The sequence below is a fragment of the Sminthopsis crassicaudata genome, chromosome 4 (assembly GCF_048593235.1).
Source record: "Sminthopsis crassicaudata isolate SCR6 chromosome 4, ASM4859323v1, whole genome shotgun sequence".
Taxonomy (NCBI): Eukaryota; Metazoa; Chordata; class Mammalia; order Dasyuromorphia; family Dasyuridae; genus Sminthopsis; species Sminthopsis crassicaudata.
In genome coordinates this window covers 152,886,822-152,912,971 of record NC_133620.1, presented here as the reverse complement: position 1 = coordinate 152,912,971, position 26,150 = coordinate 152,886,822, and the positions used below count along the sequence as shown (strand labels likewise).

At 31.8% G+C, this 26,150-nt stretch overlaps 2 protein-coding genes across 2 annotated transcripts in view; one reads left to right on the top strand and one right to left on the bottom strand.

Annotated features, from left to right (window-relative positions):
• Window positions 1–26,150, top strand: part of VTA1 (vesicle trafficking 1) — an 80,616-nt gene that overhangs the window by 34,323 nt on the left and 20,143 nt on the right. Inside the window, exons 3-6 of the mRNA XM_074309674.1 lie at window positions 381–508; window positions 1,394–1,469; window positions 16,792–16,903; window positions 24,114–24,284. Of these exons, the coding sequence (XP_074165775.1) occupies window positions 381–508; window positions 1,394–1,469; window positions 16,792–16,903; window positions 24,114–24,284 (487 nt within the window). The remainder of the gene's footprint in view (window positions 1–380; window positions 509–1,393; window positions 1,470–16,791; window positions 16,904–24,113; window positions 24,285–26,150) is intronic.
• NMBR (neuromedin B receptor) overlaps window positions 1–26,150 on the bottom strand; it is a 138,480-nt gene that overhangs the window by 106,210 nt on the left and 6,120 nt on the right. The window lies entirely within an intron of this gene.

The window sequence follows — 26,150 nt, the reverse complement described above, 5'->3', positions numbered from 1 at the left end:
GTACAAAGATACATAAAACTACAATGACTTCATGTCTTCTATTTAAGATTCTAAGTTTAGTTCTTTTTTGGTTAATTGTAAACAGTCTTTTTGTATTATATACTATTATTTAATGAAAATATCTTATATTGCATAATGATATATATTTTATCACCAAAAATTAATGGGTTTGATTTTTTTCTTTTTTAAGGAGAGAAGTTAAAACATTTAAATGAATTTCTATATTGTGTTTTAGGCATTACTTAATCGTGTTTTAAAGTAATTGTGGGGTGCTACATATGCAAATATTTTTCTTTCCCTACTTATTTTTAGATTTAATCACTAAAGTAGTTATTTTAAGGGACCTCCCCTTAAAAGAATAATTTCTGATTTTATTTCAGCTTAAAAAACAATTGGGTGATAATGAAGCTATTACTCAAGAAATAGTTGGTTGTGCCCATGTGGAGAATTATGCTTTGAAAATGTTCCTTTATGCTGACAATGAAGATCGTGCTGGGAGATTTCACAAGTAAGCAAAAAACGAAGAAAACATGATCTTGCTAGTTTTATATATATTTTTGGAGATGTTTTCTCCCATACATTTAACTAATTTTATATTTAGCTTTCAATTTTTTTAGGATTTAAGTGTCTTGCAAAAAATTATATATGGACCTTAAAATAATGGCACTTACATAGTACTTTGTGGTTTGCAAAGTGCTTTACAAATATTTTATCTTCATATCAACTCTGGGAAGTAGGTGCTTTTATATTCCTTTTTTACAGATAAAGCAACTGAGGCAGACAGAGGTTATATAACTTGCCCAGATTCACACAGCTAGTAAGTATTTGTAGCAGTATTTGAATTCAAGTCTTTCTGACTCCAGGTCCAATTTTAAATCTACTGCATTCTTAGCTACAAAGTCATTATCAGGGGGAAAAAAAATTTACAATGGTACTTCGACTTGGGGCAAAATTGATGAACTGTTAATATGGCTCTAGCCTTTTGTTCACAAATCATCCTATGTTTAGCATTTTTTCCATAATAAAAATCTGCTTTTTACTTTTATAAAGATTTTTGATGAATTATATTAGAAAATTACCTCAAATAGATATTTTAAATGATTGAATGTTTTTTCTAAGATACCTTATTGCCACAGGTATGTTTTGCAAATGTAGCAAGTAGAATGTTTATTATGCTAATGTAAGCTAAAAGTGTATCTTACTTCTCTAGCTTGATCCTGAATTATAAAAGGTTATGCATATTCTCCAGATTGTTTCTCTCCTTTATCTCTAAAATGTATTAATTTTGAATTTTTTAAATTTATATTTTTGTAATTTTTGCTTTCCTAATATGTGCTTCTAACTGCATTTAATATACCCAGTAAAAAACAGAACAAATGTTTTTCTCTTGCAGAAACATGATCAAGTCCTTCTATACTGCAAGTCTTCTGATAGATGTCTTAACAGTATTTGGAGAACTCACTGATGAAGTGAGTGTACATTGTTTTTGAATGCTTTAAAAAAAACTAGCTGTTTGTCAATAGTGCTTTTTTTCCATCAATCTTATCTATTTTTATTTATATTATACTTGATTCATAGTTTAATATCTTGATTTATTGAATAGACAATGTAATTGACAATTACTATAAATAATCATTCACTACATAGCATTAAATTTTCTTAAGTGGTATGATTTTTCTGGATGGAAGGAAAAGGCTTTCTTGAAGTGCATTACTCTCAATTTTCATTTCTGTCTAAAAATATTATTTAAGCCAGTTATTTTAGTATGTTTTATTTCACTGGTAGTAATCAAGTACATACTTTTGCATTTGCCTTCAGGTGAAAGAAATGAATCCAAGAAATACACACACACCCCTATCAGTTTGTGGATGGTGAACAGTACAGACCTTGTGAATAGGCTGCGTAGTAGAAGTTCATTTGTCGATCAATTGTTAAAAAAGTATTTTTAACATTTCTCCAAACAAACAACAATGCTTTTGATTTTTGTTGTTGTTGTTGTTGGCATTGATATGGTGGGTGATGGTGATGGTGGTGGTACCATCTTGGTGAAGCTAGATTATATAGGTTCGGAACTACAAAGGAGGGAGACCAGGATCTGCCTTCTCCTCAGTAACGTTTTTACAAGCTGGGTCCACCAATTCCATATCTTGTTTCTCTTTTAAGATCTCTTAGGAGGGACCTTAATGTTAACTTTTTCATTACTACCATCTGGTAGCTAACACGTTCCCTTTTACTTGGCTACTTTAAAAGAGAATTTGATTACACTATTTCCCACCTATTCTTTTATTCTAGAAACAAGAAAATGACTTTTCTGAAATTTCCATGTTAACAATATGGACTCAGAAAAGGTAAAAAGAACAGTTGAGAGGAAACTTAACAGAATTTTAAGCAATCAGGGATTTGCTTATTTAAAATTACTCTGCTTATAGGGAGAAATACAAGCAATATGGATAATACTGATGGGTCTTTGTATATAAAAAAATAAATGTGCATTTTGTAATCTTACCTAAATGCTTTTAAAAATAATTATACATTTTGAAAAAAATTAGTCTGTGTCTTTCATTGTAAATACTGAGGTTTTGACTTTGGAGTGAGGGAAAGGACAGGCTTTTCATATAAGTGAAGGGAAGAGGTAGTGGGATAGAGTCTCTGCCAAGATATTCACAGCAATTAGGTGGGAAGAGTAGCTATCTTGAAACTTCGCCTTTTCTTTTCTCTTCTCTTCCCTATCCATATCTTTGCTGCTCAGACCATTCTTCACAGTGACACTGGATAGGTGAGAAGCTGGATTCATGTTGAAACTACACAAGTGTTCAAGGCAGCACATGTAACAAGGAAAGAGAAGGAGCAATTTGGTCCCTAGTTAAACAGTGAGTTGTTAAGAAGGATCCTTGTGATCATCTACCTGTGGGTTGAATATGTTGTAGAGGGAATTCTTTTCCAAGTATGTGTTATAATAAATGACATCTTCAATTCCCTTTTAACTGACTTTTTGTAATTCTGGGAATAAACATTTGTGGGGTATGTACAAATTATAATACCTATAAGTAGGTGTTTAAGAGAAATACTTTACTACTTGAGTTCTCAATATTCTCATCAACTTTATAAAAGGGCTGTATTAAGCAAGAAGATCCCTTCTAGTTTTAGTATGCGGTTCTCTTAAACACCTACTTATAGGTATCATGATGTCATTCTAATTCTAGTACTAACTAACCATGTGATCTTGTAAGTTACTACTAGAATTCAGGCCTCTTGACTCCCACAGCAAAACTCTGTTCCTAAAACAATATGAACTTTACTATTTCTTTTCTTTTTCTTTTTCTTTTTTTTTCCCTGAGGCTGGGGTTAAGTGACTTGCCCAGGGTCACACAGCTGGAAGTGTTAAGTGTCTGAGACCAGATTTGAACTCATGTTCTCCTGACTTCAGGGCTGGTGCTCTATCCACTGTGCCACCTAGCTGCCCCTGAACTTTCCTATTTCTAATACTCTTCAAAAATTATTGTAATAATATTCATAAAACCTAAGTTCCTATTGAATTCATTTTAGAATTACTTTATTTGCTCTGTGTGATCAAAATTACAACTTGATATGTGAGTTATTAGTTTTTCTGGCTAACTTTATCATACATTTAATTTCCATCCATTCATTTTTAACTACTACTGCATTTTTGTTGAAACTATAAAGCAGAGTTGGCTTAATTTATTGCCATATTTATATAACTGAAGCACTCAGCAAATAACTGGAAACATTGATATTTCTGCCTCTGTGTTATAAAGTTGTTCCTTCAAGAAATTAGAATGATCATTTTTTTTTTTTTTGGCATGCATTTTGTTGTAGAGCTTGGTACATATCCTATCATTTCCAAGATTTGTTTATATTCAATCTTTAAATTTTGAGTATTGTATAGTGCATACAGGGCCGCCTTGCAGTCAGAAAGAACTGTCCAGCGATGGACAAGATGGTTCCCCAGACAATTCTGTGTCATCTAATTTATAGATAACATTTCATTTTACATCAAGGAAGGGTTTATCATGTTTTGATCATAGGATGAGTGATGAAATTGCTAGTCTGGACTTTAGAAATATGTAAAAATGTACATACATGCAATAGCTCTTAACTAAGAGCTTATAATGAAATAAATGCCTTATTCATTCATTGGTTCATATATAGTTTGTAGAAAACACATAGATATTACTGACATCTGAATTGTCAAAAATAATAAAAGAAAAATCTAAATAGCTTTAACGACTAACTGTTATATAATTCAAAGAACACAGGACTGGAAGTTGGGAAACCTAGATTCTTGTCCAGGCTCTGCCATTAACTAGCTGTGTGACCTTAGACAAGTTATTTAACCTCTCTGAGACCAAATTTCTTTGTTATACGAGTGGATTGAATTAAGTGATCTCCAGTAAGTTTTTCTGTAATCAAATTGACCAGAAGTCAGAATAACATGTCAGAAATCTGATTTTTTGCTTATTTTTACAGCTATTACATATACATATATGTATGTTACACATATAGATACATATTATATGTGTGTATATACCTATACATGTATAAATGTAAACATACACATATACATATAAATCAGAAAGTTGAGTATCAGCTATCACCTGCCTCTTTCCCTGGAGAATTAAGGTTGCCTTGTTATAGTAAAACTAATAGAGGAAATAGTTTCCAGTTTTTATTTTTCTAGCAATGCTATAGTACTAGGATGCATCTCAAACAAATGACATCCAAACTTACAATGCTATCAGAAGTATTAAGTACTTTGAAATCCGTGGATAAAATCTGATCACTTCAGAGCATTGAAAATCTAGATTGACTCATTTCCTCCTTTACCTTCTCATTTCTAATCCAATCTCATCTTGTACTTTGGAATCACTAGCAGGGACAGAAACAGAAATCAGATAGTTTGGAAAAAGGGGTTTTAGGTATGCACATTTTCCATACTTTACTATATTTATAGTTTCAGACATATTGCAGTGCTACATACTGTGTTATTGAGAGAGAGAATGCCAGGATAGTATTTTCTTTATCTTTTTTATCCTAGCTTTGTGGTAGATCTGTGTCTCTTTCTTAGAACTGACACATTTTTTCTTTGATATGATTTGATTTTTAAAATAATAATAGCCTTCATTTTTCAAAATACATGTAAAAGTAGTTTTCAACATTCATTCTGGCAAAACTTTTGTGTTCCAAAATTTTTTTCTCTCCCCCAACTCCCCCATCCCGTAGACAGCAAGAAATCTAGCATAGGTTAAACATGCGCAATTCTAAACATATGTCCATATTTAGCATGCTGCACAAAAAAAAAAAAAAAAAAAAATCAAAGTTGGGGGAAAAAGAGAAAAAAATCAAAAGGGAAAAATATGAGAAAGGAAAAACAAACAACCACCACAAAGTAGAAATAGGAAAAAAAAAATATCTTACTAAAAAAAACTTTTTTTGAACCACATTCAATCTCTTATGATTTTTTTCTCTGGATATGAATGGCTCTTTCTATCACAAGTCTATTGTAATTACCTTGAATCAGTTCTTTGTTGAAAAGGGCCAAATCCATCACAAATGATCATCACATAATCTTCTTACTTTACAGTGTTCTCTTGGTTCTATTCATTTTACTTAGAATCAATTCTTGTTAAGTTTTTCTAGGCTTTTCTGAATTCAGCCTGCTCATCATTTCTTATAGAATAATGATATTCCATTACATTCATATATCATAACTAACTCAGCCATTCCCCAACTTTTGGGCAGACACTTCTTTTAAAAGCTATTAATGCTATTCACACTCCTGTTTCTATATGTTAAGAACAGCATTAAAATTTAAGTATCTAAAATCTCAGAAAATCATCCCAATAGATGATTCATGTTTCTTATCACTTATAGTTTTAAAGCTTGACATTTTTACTACTAAATGTAAGATTTTTTTAAACATGAATTTTTTTTTTCTTATACTATAGTTATTATATGGTCAGAGATACCTAAAGTCATCAGCTGTGCAGAATGACTCAGAAATCTGGAAATTAACAGAAAAACATTTTAAACATTAACAGTAAGGGAGCAAAAAGAAGTGGAGGTGCTCCCCCCTTTTTATAAAATTATCTTTAAGCAGCACAAGTTTTCCTCAATACTGTATATACTTTGATCCATGCCTCATACATAAGACTGACATAATTACTCCCATGAAAAGGCAAAGCTCTTAGATTCATTTCTGTAACAATTATTTCCTGAATGTTTCCCTTTCCCACCAAATAACACAAGTTTTGCAAATCCACTTATTCCCACTGAGTTACTATTAATCAGTTTATATAACTGTTCCCTGTTCCACTTCTGCTATTAAACTACTCCTTCTTTCTCTACTCAGTGATCTTTCCTTTGCACCAAAGGGAGAAAAAAAAGTTAAGCAAAACCCACCCACTTACCAACTTCATCTAGCAGCACATACAACATTTTGACCTGCATTCTTCACCTCTTCAGTAAAGCCATTCTTGAAAACATTTCCTGCCTTGTCTTGGCCTCAGCCTTAGTCCTATGGTGTTCAACATCTATATTACCTTAGTTATAAGCATACATAGCATACTCTAGATGTGGGGCTCTAAAGCCTTGTAATTTGTATTATAAATTGACTCAAATTTCTTACATTATATTGACAATTTCATTCATGCATTGATCCAAGTTAATAAAAATCAGATTTACTGGGATGAGACTTTATTTTTCTAATGATTTATATTACCTCTATGCTAAAAATGTCTCATTCTAAATTTTTGATACAGACTACTTAAATTCCATTTTTCAGTTACCTATAGGATATCCTGCAGTCAATTAAAATTAACTGTCAGAAACTATTATCTTTTGATTTCTCTCCCAATCCTCTTCAGTTGCTTCTCTTTTCTAATTTCTCTATCATTTATCCAGGCATTCTTCCAACCTCCCAGGATAGAAATCTCAAAAATCTTTGACATTAAATATAGTCTTGCCCAAAGACCCCATATTAATCTTTTACCCTGTAATTAGGTTCTTTCTGGGATTTAGATCTTAAAGTGCCATGAGCTTTGGCATCTCAGAATAGTGTTAGAAACTTCAGCCCCTGAACCTGGGGTTGTACTGTCTGAATGCCATCTATTATATTAACTTTTCTTGGAACTTATCAGATCTTCACCCTGAAGCTTTTTGCCCACCCTAAAGTATTCTTGGGGAAATCCTCCACACTTGCTTCACTAGACAGATTTTTGTAGGCTGCAGATTTCTTTAGCTTGCCTCTGGTTTTTCTGGGACACCAGCTTTGCTGCCAACTCCCATTTCTATTGTCTTCAGGCTGCTGACTGGTCTGTGTGCAATTCTGGAGGTATAGAAGACACTTGATTCAGTTTCTTATTGGATTTCTTCATATTTATTCAGTGTGATGAAACCCTAAAGGTTTTGTTGGAGTAAGTATATGGGAAATAGATGATCTACCTGCATTTTGGGCAACCATCTTGGCTTTATTCTGTTCCTCTTAATAATTTTTAGTCATATTCTGTAACAAATATTGATACTTGCCATGTAACCTCAGCCTGTTTAAAGAAAATAAATAAATTAATTAATAGATGTTTCATATGCTAAGGAAGCACCCAAAATACCATTTATCAAATATTACAGAGTCTATCTCTGCACAATTTCTATAGCTGACACCTTTCTTGATATGGCCACTACCACCATCCAGACCTTCATCTACTCTTGCTTAATCTATTGCAATACTTCTTAATTGATTTTTTTCATTGCCAAATATTTTCATCTCACTCCTATTCAATAAATTCCTGTGTCTCCATATTACCTGGAATTTAAAGCTTTAAACAACCTGATTCCCTCCAAACTTTCCAGCCTTATTTTATGTTATTCTCCTCATGCTTTACTGTCCAGCCAAATTGATCATCCTCTCTGTCTCTCACAAAACAATCCAGTTCCATGCCTTTTCCCTTTCCATGCCTTTCCACAAGGTATCCCTTGTCAATGGAATGTGCTCTTTCTTCCTCTGCAGCTCTTAGAATCCTTTGCTTCCTTCAAAGCTCACCTCAAATGATTAGATATTTCTTGATCTCCTCATCTCCCCCAGCTGCTGGTGTCCACCATTCCTCCAAAATGCCCTTTATTTACCTTATATATGATTATGTATTTTTTTTTTAAAAACTTAGGTACCTCTATTGTTTCTCCAAAATAGAATGGAAGCTCCTGAAGAACTGAAATTGGTTCTCTATTTGTTTTATCTTTAAATCCCCAGCACAATACCTGACATATAATAAATTCTTAATAAATACTTCTTGATTGATTAATTGATTGGCTACCATAACATAGTCAATATGACTAACATGAGGAGAATGAACGCACTGTCAATATGGTTAGGGGAAAGAAATAAGAGAAGGCATTGTGCCAGGTAGTTTTATTTGAATGAAAACTTGAAAGGAGAGAGAGAGTTTAAAAGTTAGATAGGAGAAAGTAGTGAATTCTGGGCATGGACTCTACAAAGTCAGAAAAAAGGAAGGTGGAGTGCCAAGTTTGGGGAAATGAGAAAAGAGCATTTTTAGAGAGTTCATGGAATTCACTCATTAAATGTTAGAGCTGGAAGAGAAACTGTATCCTAACCATTATTTTAAAGATATGGAAACCAAGACCAAGAAAACTGAAATGATATGCTCCTAATGTTAGACTATTGTTCCTTGATCCTTGTGTCCAAAAATAAACTATTTTAAAATAGGGTTCTCTTTAGATTGGGAAACAAGACCTGAAAACTATCTATATTTTGACTATTATAAGTATTCTAAATAATTTATTAAAATGCTGATTAAAATTACTTAGAAATCAGTTTATTTTGAAGAATGAATTATCTTGTTAAATTGAGCTTTTGGTGATTTGTTTTAAAACTTTCTGGATTAATTTTTGTTTCTTAAAGATGATCAAATATTGACTCACTAATAATCCAATTTTAGATTTTTTTTCCTTTTTTTTTTTTTGAGAGAGAAAGAATAAGTAACACCAATTAAAAGGAATGTCCATTCATAGTATTAAGAAAGAAATCTTATTAATTTAAGGATTAAGTGATAAAGAAATACCCATTCCTAAATTTTTTTCACCCTGAATATTAGGGAATTTTGGTACTCATCCTAAAAAATTTACTTTCTTTTCTAAAAAATAAAGATTATTTATATAGAACTTCATCATAAATGACCATCATGAATAAGTGGAGGTCATTCATGAAAATTCAGTATAATAATGCTTCATTTGTATAGTAATAAAAATAAGAATGTGAGGTTGAGGGCAGGGATAGTCTGTGGTTTCTTTTTTCTTAATATAATACCTAGTATATAATAAGCACTAAAAGCTCTTGGTTGAGTGAGAACTCACTTTTTTCAAAGTTCTATCGAGTTATTATATTATTTCAACCCATCATTCCTATGATGTAGATAATTCATCTATTATTATTCTTATTTTACACATAGCAACACTGAGCAATTTGGACTTTGAATTATTTGTTGTAGGTCATAGTTTATTAATAGTGGCAGAACAGAAACTAAGATTTGAGTGTTCTGGCTTCAAGCCTAGTCCTCTACACTAGATTATACTGCTTCTTAGGTTTATTAATGACCTATATTCTTTAGCAGAAAGTCTTATTCTCTAATTTATTGCTGCTGTTTTATTAAAAAAAATCTTGACTGATAGGCAGCAAAAAGATTTGAAGGTGGGTATTCAGAAGTGCTTACCTATAGCTTCTTAATTTTCACTGCTGACTTTTAGTGGTCATGCTTTGCAGGAAAAAATGTCAGTTATTTTCAATTATCCAATTATCATTTCTGTGAAAACAGGAACTTAAAGGCCATGAGTAAGAATTGAAGCAATTTTTGTAATTCCTGTTTCCCAGAAAGGATGTCAGATCATCCAAAGGAAGGTAAGGGTTTCAAAAATATTGATGTCTTAAAATTTTCCACTTAACCACTTTTTGTTATATTTCACATCTTTTTGCTTTAGAGAGAGAATTAGAAAGCAAAATGGTGGATTCCTGACAGGAATTAGAATTACCTAGGGAATAATAGGATTATAATTTTAAAATTGAAAAAAGTTTAATATTTTAGTTGATTCCTTTTTTTTTTTTTAAACATCAAGGTACATTTATTATAGTTGTGGCAAATTTAATGTTATAATTTTATATAATGTTATAATTTTTGTTAACTGTTTATTTTTATGAACTAAAACTGCTTCATTTGTATATTCTTCCCTAGAGGGGGCAGCATAGAATCATAAGTTTGGAAAGAACTTTTTGAAAGTTCATTGTCTATTCTTTCTCTTTAGCCTAAAGATAGGATTATCCCAAAACAGGAAAACTCCTGTTTTCAGACATTTTTAAGAGAAGAAAATAGTTTATTGCTTCAGTAACTCTTAATTCCATTGTTTAATCTCAAGAAATTATTTTTTTTTTCTATCTAAAATTCCTTTTGTTTGATTTTTAGCGTATTTAAAAGTTGTCCATTCATCCATATATCAAATACCTAGCATGTGCCCTTTATGTCTGAGGTACTATGCTAAGTACTATGAAAATTCAAACGTGAATAACACAATTTCTTCCTTCAGACACATATTATTATCTTCCCTATAGCTATAATATAGAGCAGAATTCAGTTAAGTATCCTTTTGAAAGGTTTGACAAAGTAGGAATCAAGATAAATTTTATAGGAAAGAGTAGGAAATGTTTCATGGAATAGGTGGCATTTGTGTTTCATCCTAAAAAATATATTAGGATGTAATTTCAGTGGAAGATGGAAAAGAAGGCATTAAGGTATTAGGAGAGGTGTAAGTAGACATAGAAATGGAAAAATGCAGTATTTATTTAACAAGTACTTATTAGCCTAGTTTGGCTTGGGAATTAAAGTTGCAAAGATAGATTGCATGCATATTGTTATACACTGTGTAAAGCAGGGACTACCGAATTAAGAAGTAGTATGAGTCAACATGGTGTACCAAAAGTAAAATAATTACTAGATTTGGAATCAAAGATTGAGTTTTTGAAATCTGTCCCTGGCAGGTATATTCCATGTTACTTTGGCTGTGTTATTTAATCTCTCTGGACCTAGTTTCTTGATTTGTAAAAATTAAAGTATTAGAACCCAGCTTCTTAAATTGTGTTTTGCAACCCCATGTTGGGGATCATGAAATTATGATTTTTTGATTAGTAATTTGTACATCTATTTTATGTAACTACATACTTGAGATCACATAAATTTCTTACTCAAAAAGGAGTCACAAATGGAAAAAGTTTAAGAAACCCTGCACTATAACAGCAGTTCTCAAAATATGCTCCAGAGATCCCTAAGATCCTCTTGATGGGGGGGATCTTTGAGGTCAAAACTATTTTCATGTTAATACTAAGGTTTTTAATTTTTAATATAGAAATTTAGTAGATATGTACCCTCTAAGACCTAAACTCTTAGGGGTCCTCAATAATTTTTAAAAGTTGTGCTGGGAGAACCTGAAACAAAACCTTAATAACTACCAGACTAGAGGGATTATCTCTAGGATCTCTTTTTGCTCCAAATCATAAGATCCATTATTTAGGCAATGACTACAGTCAAATATTTGCCTAAAGAATGCTCCTAATCTTAATTTTTCAAAACTTGGTTATTTCTTTAGTTATATTTTACCTTCTTTATAGTCTTGATAGCTAATCCATTTGTAAATAGCAAAACTGAGAGTAGTTTACCAAAAAAAGTTAGTGACTAATTGAATCTCAAAATGTTACTAATAGACCCAGAAATTAATTGAATTATCATATATAATTTGAAGGAATTTAAGAGATCATGTATTCATATATATATATGTGTGTGTATATATATATATATATATATATATATATATATATATATATATATATATATCCATCCTCAATAAGAAACATTTAAGCTGTACTTGGAGACTTCTTGCCTTGGAGAACTCACTCTTCTACTAAAACAGAGTCATTCTACTTTAGACAAGAAATAGTTAATTTTACCTGACTGAAAAATGTATCTCCAATTTCCTATTATTCAGATGAAGCCAAGCAGAACAAGTTTGACCTCTGTTTCATAAGGTATTTTTAAAAAAAATATTTGAAGACAATTATTATTTCTTCTACTATTGAACTTTTCTTTTCCCCCACTACTTTGAACTAATTCTTGTTGTTACATCTCCCTTGAAGCCTTCCCAGCAAAACTGATATCTTTTTGGACTCTTTTAGCTAAATCAAGTAATCACTTTTACACTTTTTTCATCATTAGATTAAGAGTAAGGTACCACTATCTCCAAATCACCTAGGCTTGCAATCTTAATTTCTGGACTCTTCCTTCTCTCACACATACTTTATCTCCAATCATTCTGTAGTTTACCTCTACAACATTTCCCATATCCCCTTCTCTGTCCTTAAATACTTTCCATCCTAGTTCAAGCCCTTGTCTCCTCTTATTCAACTAGACTATTATCATGACCTCCTTATAAGTTTTATTTCCCCTCCAGACCACCTGCTACATAGCTACCAAAATAAAACTCCTAAATCCCAAATCTGGCCATATTTCACTCCCTTGCTTAGGGAACTAAATTGATTCTGCTGTTCACAGGATGAAAAACCTGTCTTTCCAATATTATTTCCTATTACCATTTATATACTATGTGATTCAATCAGACTAAACTACTTCCTAGCAGTTTTCTAGTCTGAATATTTTATCTATGTAGTTTTCAGACAAAATAATTAAGGCTACCTATATCTATAAACATATAAAAATGTTCTAAATCATTATTGATTAGAGAAATGCAAATTGAATGGTATCCAGTAAGAGCAATAACTTAGCTATTCTCACCAGTTCAGTGATCTGAAACTAGATGAAATGTGCTGTTTATCTCCAGAGAAAGACCTGATGGAACATGATTGAAGAGCAAAGATACTTTTTCTTCACTTTTTCTTTTTTTGTTTGTTTTCTTTCACAGAATGACTTAAATGGAAATGTATTTTTCATGACTGCACATGTATAACTTGTGTCAAATTGTTTACCTTTTCATGGGAAGAGAGAGAATTTGAAACTCAAAATTTGCAGGGAAAGGAGTGTTGAAATTGTTTTTACATGTAATTGGGAACCAAATAAAATAGTGAAATTAAAATAAAAAGAAAGAAGCCCATAAATAAGAGAAAGGATGCTATTTCATATAAGATCCTGTATCTAGATCAGTATCCTTAAACATTATGTTCTTCTGAGTGATAAAGGAATTGCTTCTTTTTGCCTATAGATTCATTTTTCATACTGATCTACTTTAGGATGAAAAGGAACAAAACTAAATATAGTTTTTATATAGATTGCTGTTTTAAGTTTCCTTGGGACTTATATCAGATAATCAAGACTATGTGCTCATATTCAGTTGCAAATTTGAAAAGAAAACTAGCTCATCTTATATTCTGAGAGAGAATATAATTGTAATTGGTGAGAGAGTATTTCTCATTTCAGTTATGTCTTTTTAGATTTATAGTGGAACCCATAGAAATGACAAAACTGAGGCCTTATAAAAGTGAAATGACTTGCTCAATATCATTCAACTTAGTGACAGTCTAAAGTTCTGTCTGAAAATGGTTCAGTATAGATAATGAGGAAACCAAATTATCACTCTTTGCAGATGATATAGTGTACTTAGAGAACCCCAGAGAATCAACTAAAAAGCTATTAGAAAAAATCCACAACTTTAGCAAAGTTGCAGGATACAAAATAAACCCACATAAATCATCAACATTCTTGTACATCACAAACAAAATCCAACAGCAAGAGATACAAACAGAAATTCCATTTAAAATAACTGTCAATAATATAAAATATTTGGGGATTAATCTGCCAAGGGAAAGTCAGGACCTACAAAAACTACAAAATACTTTCCACACAAATAAATTCAGATCTAACCATTTGTGAAAATATCAAGTGCTTCTGGATAGGTTGAGCAAATGTAATAAAAATGACAATACTCCCTAACCTAATCTATTTATTTAATGCTATACCAATCAAACTCTCAAGAATCTATTTTACTGAACTAGAAAAAATAATAAAATTCATCTGGAAGAACAAAAGGTCAAGAATTTCAAAGGAATTAATGAAGAAAAAAAGCAAATGAACGTGGCCTAGCTGTATCAGATCTAAAACTAAAGCAGCAATTATCAAAGCCATTTTGTACTGTCTAAGAAATAGACTGGTTGATCAGTGGAATAGGTTAGGCTCACCAAACAAAACAGCACCTGACTATAACAATCTAGTATTTGACAAACCAAAAAGCCCCACCTTTTGGGATAAGAATTCACTATCTAACAAAAACTGCTGGGAAAATTGGAAACTAGTATGGCAGAAAGTAGGCTTAGACCCACACCTAATACTGTATAAGATAAGGTCAATATGGGTTTATGATCTAGATATAATGAATGATTCTATAAACAAATTACAAGAACATAGGATAGTTCATCTCTCACATTTGTGGAGGAGGAAGGAATTTGTGACCAAAGAAGAACTAAAGATTATAATTTTGATTATATTAAGTTAAAAAAAAATTTTTGTTCAAACAAAACTAATACAGACAAGATTAGAAGGGAAGCAATGAACAACATTTTTACATCCAAAGGATCTGATAAAGACCTTATTTCTAAAATATATAGAGAATTGACTCAAATTTATAATAGTTCAAACCATTCTCCAATTGATAAATGGTCAAAGGATATGAATGGACAATTTTCAGATGAAGAAATTGAAACTATTTCTAATCATATGAAAAGGTGCTCCAAATCACTGTTGATCATTGAAATGCAAATTAAGATAACTCTGAGAAACCATTACATACCTGTCAGATTACTAAAAGATAATGACAAATATTGGAGGGGGTGTGGGAAAAACTGGGACACTGATACATTGTTGGTGGAGTTGTGAATGGATCCAGCCATTCTGGAGACCCATTTGGAACTATGCTCAAAAAGTAATCAAACTGTGCATATCCTTTGATCCAGCAGTGTTTCTACTGGGATTATATCCCAAAGAGATCTTAAAAGAGATAAAGCGACCAAATGTAAAAAAAGGTTTGTGTCAGCCCTCTTTGTAGTGGCAAGAAACTGGATACCAAGTGGATGCCCATCAATAGGAGAATGGATGAATAAGTTATTGTATATAAATGCCATAGAATACTGTTGTTCTATGAGAAATGATCAGGAGGATGAATATAAAGAGGCTTGGAGAGATTTACACGAAGTGATGCAAAGTGAAATGAGCAGAATCAGGAGATCATTATACACGGCAACAACAATACTATATGATGATCATTTCTGATGGACGTGGCTCTCTTAGATGATTGAGATGATTTAAACCAGTTCCAATTGTACAGTGATAAAGAGAACCATCTACACCCAGAGAGAGAACCATGGGAACAGAGGGTGAAATCTAACATAACATTTTCACTCTGCTGTTATTTGCTTGCATTTTGTTTGTTTTTTTTTTTGTTATTGTTTTTTCTCAGTTTTTCTTTTTCTTCTTTCTTGATCTGATTTTTCTTATGTAACCGGATAACTGTATAAATATGTATATACATAACATGGTATTTCAACATAATTAACATGTATTGGACTATCTGCCAGATAGGGGAGGGGGTGGGGGGGAAGAAGGGGAAAATTTGCAACAAAAGGTTATTCAAGGGTCAGTGTTGGATAAATAACCCATGCATATGCTCTGTAAATAAAAGGCTTTAATTAAAAAAAAAAAGTTACTAGATGGCAACATGTTAAAATAAAATAAACATTAGATGGGAAATGAAGATCTGACTTCTGATTTGGCTCTGCCACTAATAATAGAATGTTTAGTTTACTATCTGCAAATGAAATTGGACTCAGTAATCTCCAAGATCCATTCTATGACCAATATCCTATAATTTTATGAATCTATATGGTTAGACTATTAAAAAAAAAAACTGCTACTAGCAAAAGAAGTTTTAAAAGATATGCTAATTCATTCTGGAGAGTGATTTGGAATTATTCCCAAAGAGCTGTAAAGTCGAGTATACTTTTTGATTGGACAATGCTACTGCTTTCCCAAAGATATCAAAAGGGGAAACGATCTATTTGTACAAAAATATTTGTAGCAACTCTTTTGTGGTATCTAAGAATTGTATGATGAAATTAAAAATTAAACATTTTGAAAGTCACACAACACAAAAAAATCGGTTCTATAGACTATTTTTTTTTGGTATCTTTTTTTTTTTTCCTACAGAGATTTAAAGAGAGTTAGTTTTGGTTTTTGTGTGTGTGTTTTGTTGTTGTCTATAGTAAGGTTGGGAGTTGTTTTAATGAAATAATATTTAAATTTCACTTAGTCTAGTTAAATTTTATGACTTCATTTACTCAGGTTTTCTCCTTCCTTTGCTGGAAATTTGTATCCAAATGGATATATGAATATTCCTTGAATAGACCCACCCTGAGTAAAGTACTTGTCATAATAGGGTAGATATAGATTGAGGTTGATTAAAAAAAAAAAAAAAAAACCTTCAAAACTAGCATATTTATCTTCCAACCCAATAGAAGGATTACTTAAACTGGAACCATTTGTCATCCCCTTTCAACTAAGCACCATACATTCTCTGTTTAGGGAACTTATTTGAATTCAGCAGTACTTTAGTTGAGACATTATATATTTTCAGCATAGCAAATAGTTTTCTTCCTTGTCTAACTAGTATTTTTTAAATGAAGTAGTGATAACTCTAAAATATTAAATTATATTTTTTCAGAACATGAAACACAGAAAATATGCCAGATGGAAGGCAACCTATATCCATAACTGTCTTAAAAATGGAGAAACTCCACAAGCTGGACCTATTGGAATGGACGAAGAAAGTAATGGTGTGTATTATTTTGTTCTAAGTAGATCAATCAACAAAATTCAAGTTATTCAAGCTCTATTTTATTTAGAGTTTATTCAGAGCCCATTCTAGTTTTACATCCTTTGTCAGGGCCAGAAGACAAAACAAAATGATATGGGTGGTAGAAATCATGAACTCTAAAGAAAGAGATAAGTATACAAGGAACCTTAACCAAAAAAAAAAAAAACAAAAACAAAAAAAACCAGTACTGAGGCTGTGACTAAGTACAGTCAAATTGGTAACATAAGAGAAAAGAAATAGAAATCAGCATTTAAGATTTAGTTGAAGCCTTTGAACTAATCTAATATAGCCTTCTCATTTTACAGACAAGGAAACTGAGGCCCAGATAGGTTGACAAAGTTACATAGGTACTAAAGTTACAATTCTGAGATGTATACTCAGGTCTCCTAACTCCATATATTATTTGCTCTCAAAGAGCAGGCTTAGAAGTAATGAGCAAAAGTTGCAAAAAGATAAATTTAGCCTTTATGTAATGAAAAATGTTGTCTCAGTTAATGCCTATCCACAGGTAAAAGAAATAAGATAAGCCACTTCAAATAGTAGTAGACCATCTTTGAAGATTTTAGAATAAAAAGCTTGATATACATTTGTCAAGTACGTCCTAAAGCAGGACTTAAACTTTTTCCACTCATGACTTTTTCACCAAGAAATTTTTACATGACTGCAAGTATATAAATATATAAAATAGGTATACAAGTCAGACATTTATTAATAATAAATCATAATTGCATGACTCCCACATTCAGTTACACCACCTCATATGGGGTTTCAACCCACAGTTTAAGAAATTTTGTTCTGGAGGAGTTTCTTGTTAAAGTGTTATATTGGACTCAGCTGTCATGTCCCACACTGGTCTATGGTTCTCTCCAGACTTTGGTTATCATTTGTTCCGTTTATAAATTTGTTTATTTTAAACCTGATCATCCTAAGCCAGATCAGTTAGGTATACTCTGTAAACCACCTATTAATTATTCTCTTAGTCCAACTTTGCACTGAATTTATACAACTTTATGTCAGCAGCAATGTTTTATAAATAGTTTGGCTTAGTATTTGAAAAATAATGAAGTGCTAATTAGGCACAGGATGTGAAAATATATCCTTATATAATTTTCTTGAGTCACCAAATTGCTAAACCAAATAGAAAAATATATGTTGACATTAGGATTTTATAAAGTAACTCTTGCCTAGTATGTAGAGAGCTGGCCTTGAAACTAGGAAGTGGGTTCAAATCTTACCTATGACATACTCTTGCAATGCAACCCTGTATATGTAACTTAGCCTCAGCCCTCTAGTCATTGACCTACATTGATAAAGGAAGTTCCCTGTATCCGTGAGATTACAGATCAGCTCCTGTCCTCTTCCTAGCTTTTGGTCATATATTGGGTAGCTATCCATGGGAAATATTAAGAATTTTCCCCAAACTGTTATTAAATATATGGTATGAATTAAAGAACAAGTTTTATTAATTAAATTTGAGATTTTTTATCACAATATGTTTTTTTTTTTCTTTTTGATGCAATTTTATTAACTAGTATAAGGCACTCTTTTACATTTGGTGGTTAAAATATGGAATATTGTCTGAATAAAGTTGCTACCATCATGCCATGTATGGCATACACAGGCCATAACATTTTAGAGTCTTTTGGAGCCAAAGGTTATATGCAAATACTTTGATTGCCGAATACTCTAGAAAAAGAACTCATCACAATTCCTACTCTGCTTCTTTGAAAGAAAGAAAACATTGTTAAAAATACACTGCTGGATTTTTCTCCATTCCTTTCTGCTTACTCATTTTATTCCTTCACTAACAAAAGGAAAAAAAGCCAATTTGTAAATGGGATGAAACTAGCTCTATGTAACTTTATAAATTGACAAGTTTTCCAGCATTTTATGTCCTTCACTTTCAAAATCATGCTCTATATTAGATAGCATCTTAGTAATATAACTATTCTGGGTATAATTCTGTCCATGAATCTCATTATGGTCTTCAGGATGCTAAAATGATATATTTCATTTAATAAGATAGTGCAGTTTAAAAAAGAGTATTTAGAATTATACTAATAGGAAACAGATTTTTAAGACATGAACAAGCTACAAATTGAAATTAAAGTTATTAATCTAATGCTTAATAATGTATAAATATGTGACTATTTTAAAAGTTTGATTCCTTTAATCTATAACCATGCAGTTAAATTTGACACATCAAATAGGGGAGGAGCAGGAAGCAGTACACGCATGCACATGTATATATATTAAATTTAGATTTTAGTTTTTCCAAACATTTGAAGATGTGATTTTTTTAAAAGAAATGATTACATTTGTAGATCTATTTTGGTATTTAGATTTTAAATAAAATAGATTTTAAAACTACCAAGCATACCCAGTCATGCTATATATTCATTTAGCAATTTGCATTGTTGTATTCCTTATTCTAAAATAATCTGATTTTGGATTTCTTTGTATGGTTTGGGTTTTTTCTTTTTTGTTTTTTTGGAGGGGGTTGTTTTGTATTGTTTGCTTTTTATTTTCAAACTGGTTAAAGTGTGTTTTGCTACAAAATGCAGTATAGTTGTGAACTGGGTTCAAAACATGTTTTAAAGACAAGAACTTTTTTAATTAACTTGTTTTAAATTTATTTTCAGTTCAGTGAAAGCTTTAACAACTAAGTACATCCTTTGTTCCAGGCACAGGAACTATTTTCTAGTAGAAAATACTTTGATTGGGGCAGCTAGGTGGCGCAGTGGATAGAGCACCAGCCTTGAATTCAGGAGGACCGGAGTTCGAATCTGGTCTCAGACACTTAACACTTCCTAGCTGTGTGACCCTGGGCAAGTCACTTAACCCCAGCCTCAAAAAAAAAAAAAAAAAAAAAAAAAAAAACTTTGATTACCACATTGTCCTTCATGGATAATGCCAGTTTGCCTCTATAGTTCATTCAAATCAGGCATAAATAAGACCTTGTCTTTACTCTTTGGGTTCTGCCTTTTCATCATTTACTTGTGGCCTTAAGAAGCAGCATAATGTAAGTGGGTAAAAAACTTGGCTTTTCAAGCCTTTGACTGAGTTTAAGGCCTGCATCAGGTGGCAAATTTCTGGCTGGGTAACTGTGAACAGGTCAATTAACCCCTCAACAATTTTCTAAGAGTATAAGTTATAGAATCCCTCTCTAATACTTCTGGCCTTAGTAAATGCTTGACTTCCAGGTACTTGAAGATTGAAGGCTTCATTGTACTTGAAATGCAAATCAGAGAGTGATCACATGTGTATTAAAGGATGGATTTATATATTTGATATATTCTGTAAAAAATAGAAATGCTATACACAATTCATCTATTTTTAAGAATAGAAGATGGTATACTGTAGTTCTAGGAATAATAGACTTTTTGGAAGTTTGTATCTGGTTCGTATAAGGAAATGTTCTGGAGGGAAAAAAAAGTGTTACTACCTGAATTTATTTTGCTATTCAGAAAATTATATCTTTAATTGCATGCTTGTCCAAAGTGATGCTGGCCAGATACCACCAAGTCATCCAAATAAATACCAATATAGAGTTGATAGTCCAGTTCAGTTCAATCCAACAAACATTTATTAAGCACATATTTATATTTCAGATTTAGAGAAGTAAAGACAAAAATGACCATCCCTATCTTTATGGAGCTTGCTGTGGGCAAATAATTTTTATATTTACATAGGTAATTTTAAAATATATACAAGGTCAGGACAACGTAATTTGGGGATGGGAAGGAGAAAGCTAAGAATAACTTAAGGACATCAGGCAAAGATTAGTCAGAAAATAATTTTGAGCAGAACATTGATCATAACTATGGATTTTCAAAGGTGGAAGTAAGGTGAGAAAAATATTTATGCTATGGGAGAAGACCTGTGCAAAATTTTTTATGTACTTGGAACCTCCAGTAATAATAATAATAGTAATAATTGATTAACATGCAGCAGAAACAAGAGCATGTGTTAGGAGCAGAGGTAAAGGAGAGCAAGAGGAATGAAACTCAGTGTAGAAAATCATGTTGGGGTTAAAAATAACTGTTGACAAACTTCATAGACTCAGTGCTTCTATGTCTTTTAAAAATAACTAGATGCTTTTTAAGAAAAATATTTGCAAATCATAAACTTTTAGCCTATGTGGTAATATGAGAGAAAAATGTATTTGATTATGATTAGTTGTAAAAAAGTGATTGATAAATGAGAGGAAGAAAAATTGAAATTTTTGCAGGGGCAAAAGAGAGAAGGAGGGAAGGAAGGAAGAAAAGAGTGAAAAAAAGAGAGCAGGTGAGCATGAGAGTGTGAGCAAGCGAGTACAGTATGGGCACACATAGGATTATGTTCTTTTGGTGATTATTCTTCTCTAGCTTAGTAGATAGCTATTAAGTAATACTGGTAACTTTAAATAAAACTTTTTAAAATAACAGAATTTCTAAAAATTACTTTTATGGATACATGACATGAACCATTTTCTATTAAAAGCAGAGAATGGTGTTTGCTTGTAAACTGTGTTGTTTGTTTTTGTTTTTCCAGTTTCAATATACAATTATGGGGTTGTTTTGCTACCAGAAAATCATTCAAAAATGGCATTCAGCCATGTTACCTGATTTTTAAAAATCCAACTTAATTAAAATTTGTCTTACACTTTTAAATTACCAGATGATTAGTATATGACAAATGAATATATATACTTAGATTAAACCAAATCTTTGCCAATTCATCATAATCTCTCCCATCTTTTTTAGGACCTTGGGTCATCACATTCATATTTTCCCACACATTTTTAGTCTCTTCCTAATGGTCCTCTCTGCTTATAAACATGTTCAGGCCTGTTACCTCCTTAAACTTTTATTTGGCCCTCCAATCATATTCTTCTTGTTCCTTTTCTAATTGCCAAAGTGCTAGAAAAAACATCATGTATAGTTGTTGCTTTTACTTCTTCATCACCCATTAATTTCTCAACTCCTTTCAATCTGGGTTCTAATACTAAGAAACATTTAACTTAAACTGTTCTGCCCAAGATTACTCACATATATATAGTACTTTATGCTTAAAAATTTTTTTACAAATACTATTTAATTTTATCTTCATGGTCTGGGAGGTAGGTATTGTTATTATCCCCACTTTCCAAATAAGGAAATTGTAATTCATGTTTCTCTGATTAATAGTGCCTTATGGCATTTTTTTTCATATACTTGTTGATAGTTTTGATTCCTTCTTTTGAAAATTGGCTTTTGGGAAGCTAGGTGGTACAGTGGATAGAACACCAGCCCTGAAGTCAGGAGAACCTGAGTTCAAATCTGGTCTCAGAAAAAAAAAAAAAAAAAAAAAAGTTACATGATTACATATAAATCCTTTTATCTTTTCTCTATTGGGGAATGCTTATTAGTCTGATAAATTTGAATCACTAAATTTTATATCTTGCATGTGAGATGTTTAAAATATATTCTTGTAAACAGTATGTCCTTGCTTTATCCTTTCTAATCCATTCTACTATCCTTTTATTTTTTGTGGATGAAATCCTATTCATCATGTTCAGTTTTGATTGTTAATTGCCAGTTTCCCTCCATACTTGCTTCTTTTTTTTTTTTTTAATTTTTATAATTATAATATTTTCTTTGACAGTACATATGCATAGGTAATTTTTTTTTTTTACAACATTATCCCTTATACTCCCTTCTGTTCCGAATTTTTCCCCTCCTTCCCTCCACCCCCTCCCCTAGATGACAGGCATTCCCATACATATTAAATATCTTATAGTATATCCTAGATACAATGTATATGTGCAGAACCGAATTTTGTTGTTGTTGTTGTTGCAAAGGAAGGATTGTATTCGGAAGGTAAAAATAATCTGAGAAGAGAAACAAAACAAAACAAAACAAAAAAACAATGCTCACAGTTTACACTCATTTCCCAGTGTTCCTTTTCTGGATGTAGCTGATTCTGTCCATCATTGATCAATTGGAATTGGATTAGCTCTTCTCTAGATTGAAGATATCCACTTCCATCAGAATACGTCCTCATATAGTATCATTGTTGAAGTGTATAATGATTCCCTAGTTCTACTCGTTTCACTCAGCATCAGTTGATGTAAGTCTCTCCAAGCCTCTCTGTATTCCTCCTCATACTTGCTTCTTGCATTTTTCTCCCTTTGCCCTCTCAACCCCCACCTTTATAAATAAAAAGATGGTAAAAGATAGACAATACACCTAAATTAACACTTGTGATCTATAAATGAGTCATTTTTCTACTTTCCCCCTTCTCTTCCTCTTCCCCATCTATGTTTTTACTCTTTCTTTCTTATCTTTTAGTTCACCCCTTAATTCCATCTGCCCACAACATTGGAGTTTGTTTTGCCTAAGACTCATATCTGTCTTTTCCTACCTCTTTTACCCATCCCTTATTTCTCCCCATCCCCTCTTTTGATTTTATTTTTTTATAATAAGTGTTTTTTTTTTTTTCTAAATACGTGCAAAGATAGTTCTCAAGATTCATCCTTGCGAAATTGGATGTTCCAAATTTTTTTTTCCCTCCCGCCTCTAGAGTACAAGCAATCTAATATAGGTTAACTATGTGCAGTTCTTCTAAACATATTTCCATATTCATCTTGCAATAAAAATCAGATCAAAAGGGGAAAAATGAGGAAATAAAAACAAGTAAACAAATAACAAAAGTGAAAATACTATGAATGTGGTGCATATTCAGTCTTCATATTCCTCTCTCTCTTTGGATGTGCCCATCTCCACTTTTTAAGTTTAGCTTTCTTCTTCACTAGTCCTCCTTCTCTTTGTTTTGCCATGGGGATCCCAGACAATTTGTCCCCACTTCCCACTATTCCCAGAGCCTTTAATTTATATCTCCTCCATCTGCCTGAGTGGTTTTTCCCCCTATGGGGTTCCAGCGTTCCTTTCCAGGACTCTCAGAACCTTTGTTCCATTGTCCCAGATCTCCTTTGTGCCATACTGTATACCTGCCTTTCTTATTTTGGGTTTCTATGGGGTTTTAACAGTCTTTTTCTACAGCCTTATATGGAATGGAGAAGCAGATATATCATGCTGCCATCATTATAATTTATTTATAATTTGTAAGCAAACAGTTGACTTATATAGTAGATTTTTTTATTGCTATCTTTAAATGTTTATTCTGTTTACATTTATATTTCATAACAGGTGAAGAAAATGAAGAAGCTGGGACTTCTCCTCTACCTATTCACCCACCTCAAAGGTCATCTTCAGCATATGACCCAAGCAACATACCATCAAGCAGCTATACAGGAATACAGATTCCTCCAGGTGCTCATGCACCTGCTAATACACCAGCAGAAGTTCCTCATAGCACAGGTATGAAATTTAAAATATCTAAAATATTTGTCATGAACTCTGATGCTGCTAAACAAAGTTGCTTATTTGGCATTTCTGATTTTATAAAAATACAGTAATTGATAATATTGATAATAATAAGAATGATCATAAAAAACAGGAAGTCCTCTATGACCAACTAAAAGATTCAATTGTGTTCGTTATAGTTTCAGTGTAATGAATATACTATAATGTTAGGCATTCTGAATTAATTGTTAAAGACATTGAAATTTCAAAAAAATTGACTAAGAGGATGTTAGTATCCTTGGCAGAAATAAGGAAATTTATAGGTTGGATCAGTTTAGGAAGAAAGAACGATGTATGTTCAGTTATAGACATGTTGAGTTTGTTAGATCATCAATCAATATGGTAACATTCAACATATGCATTTATTCAGTACTGGAATATAGGAGAGAAATTAACATTAGATTTACAGATTTGTGTATCACCTACCTACAAGTAGAAATTGAACCTAGTGGGGTAGATAAGATCACCAGGAGAAATTTCAGAGGAAGAAGAGGGTGGAGATAGAATTTTAAGGGATACTCAGACATAAGAAAGGAGAGGTCTATAATAGGACAATGCAATGAATGATAGATATTGAAAAGGAAGAGGACTTTCGGCAGAAGAGAAGAAACTAGTAGGAGAAAGGAAAAGATTGATCATAAGAGAAATTAAGTGGGGATGAGATCAAGAACATAAGTTGAAAGTTTAGGTTTGGTAGGAGAAAAACCATTCTTCACAGACTAAAGCAAAGGATAAGTGAAGAAGATACATTACGAAGTTTTAATTCTCTATTAAAAATGTCACTATTTCAGCTATTTACTAATGCCATAAGTCCAATTTGTCTTTTTGCATATTGACTATCACTTAATGCATATTCATTCCAGTTTGTATATGTTTGAGTAGCAAATATATACACGTCTTAGTGCCAACTGTGTTGTCTTATGGTTTTTTGATAATCTTGAGTTTTTCAACATGTAAGTGTGTGTATGTGTATGTGTGTCTGTGTGTGTGTGTAGAAATGTATTATTCTTTAGTGAATTCAGTTTTCTTCTATAACATTAATCATATTATTTCATGAGTTTTCTTTTTATATTTTAATAATAGCATAATAAATAATATAATAATTAAGAAAATATTTAATGTAATAATTTCTGCACTTATTATGCTTAGTTATATATTTTACCTTTCTTGGTGCTAGATTTGGATTTATAGCAAATGTATTTAATAGGAACAAGATACATGGCTCCTTAGTGATCCATAATGTTTTAGAAAAACAAGTTAGAGAATAAGGGTAAGAAAAATGTATAATGAAATTTTTGGTTTACTAATGAGTTTTTAAGACTATATTAATCAGAATAAGTTCAAAATAGGCTTATTAAAAATGGCACTAAGAATATTTATAAATTAAATAACATTGAGTCTTACAAAGAATAGGTAGGCATGTGTCCTAATTATAAAATATCCATAAATCACCAAAAAGTTAAGGTCTTTAGAAACATTGATAGACTAAAAAACAACAGTGTAAGTAAAATTAGTCTCGAGTGCAGTTGCTCAATATTAAATATAATTTGAATGGTACTTGGTTAAATGAAGAGCAGAAGCCTCAGACACAATTAAAGGTAGCACAATTAGAGGGAGAAGGGAATGAATTTCAGCTTCAAACAATTTTGTTTTTTGTTTTACTTCTTAACCAAAAATTTGGAAAAGATTACCCCTTTATATTCTTAAAGACTTGCCCACACAAAAGTTTGCTTTCTAATCTTTGTTCTCTCTTTTCCCCCACTCCTTCAAAAAAGGGCAGATTTGTGTAATGGTATGATGACTAATAAAATTTTCTTCGGA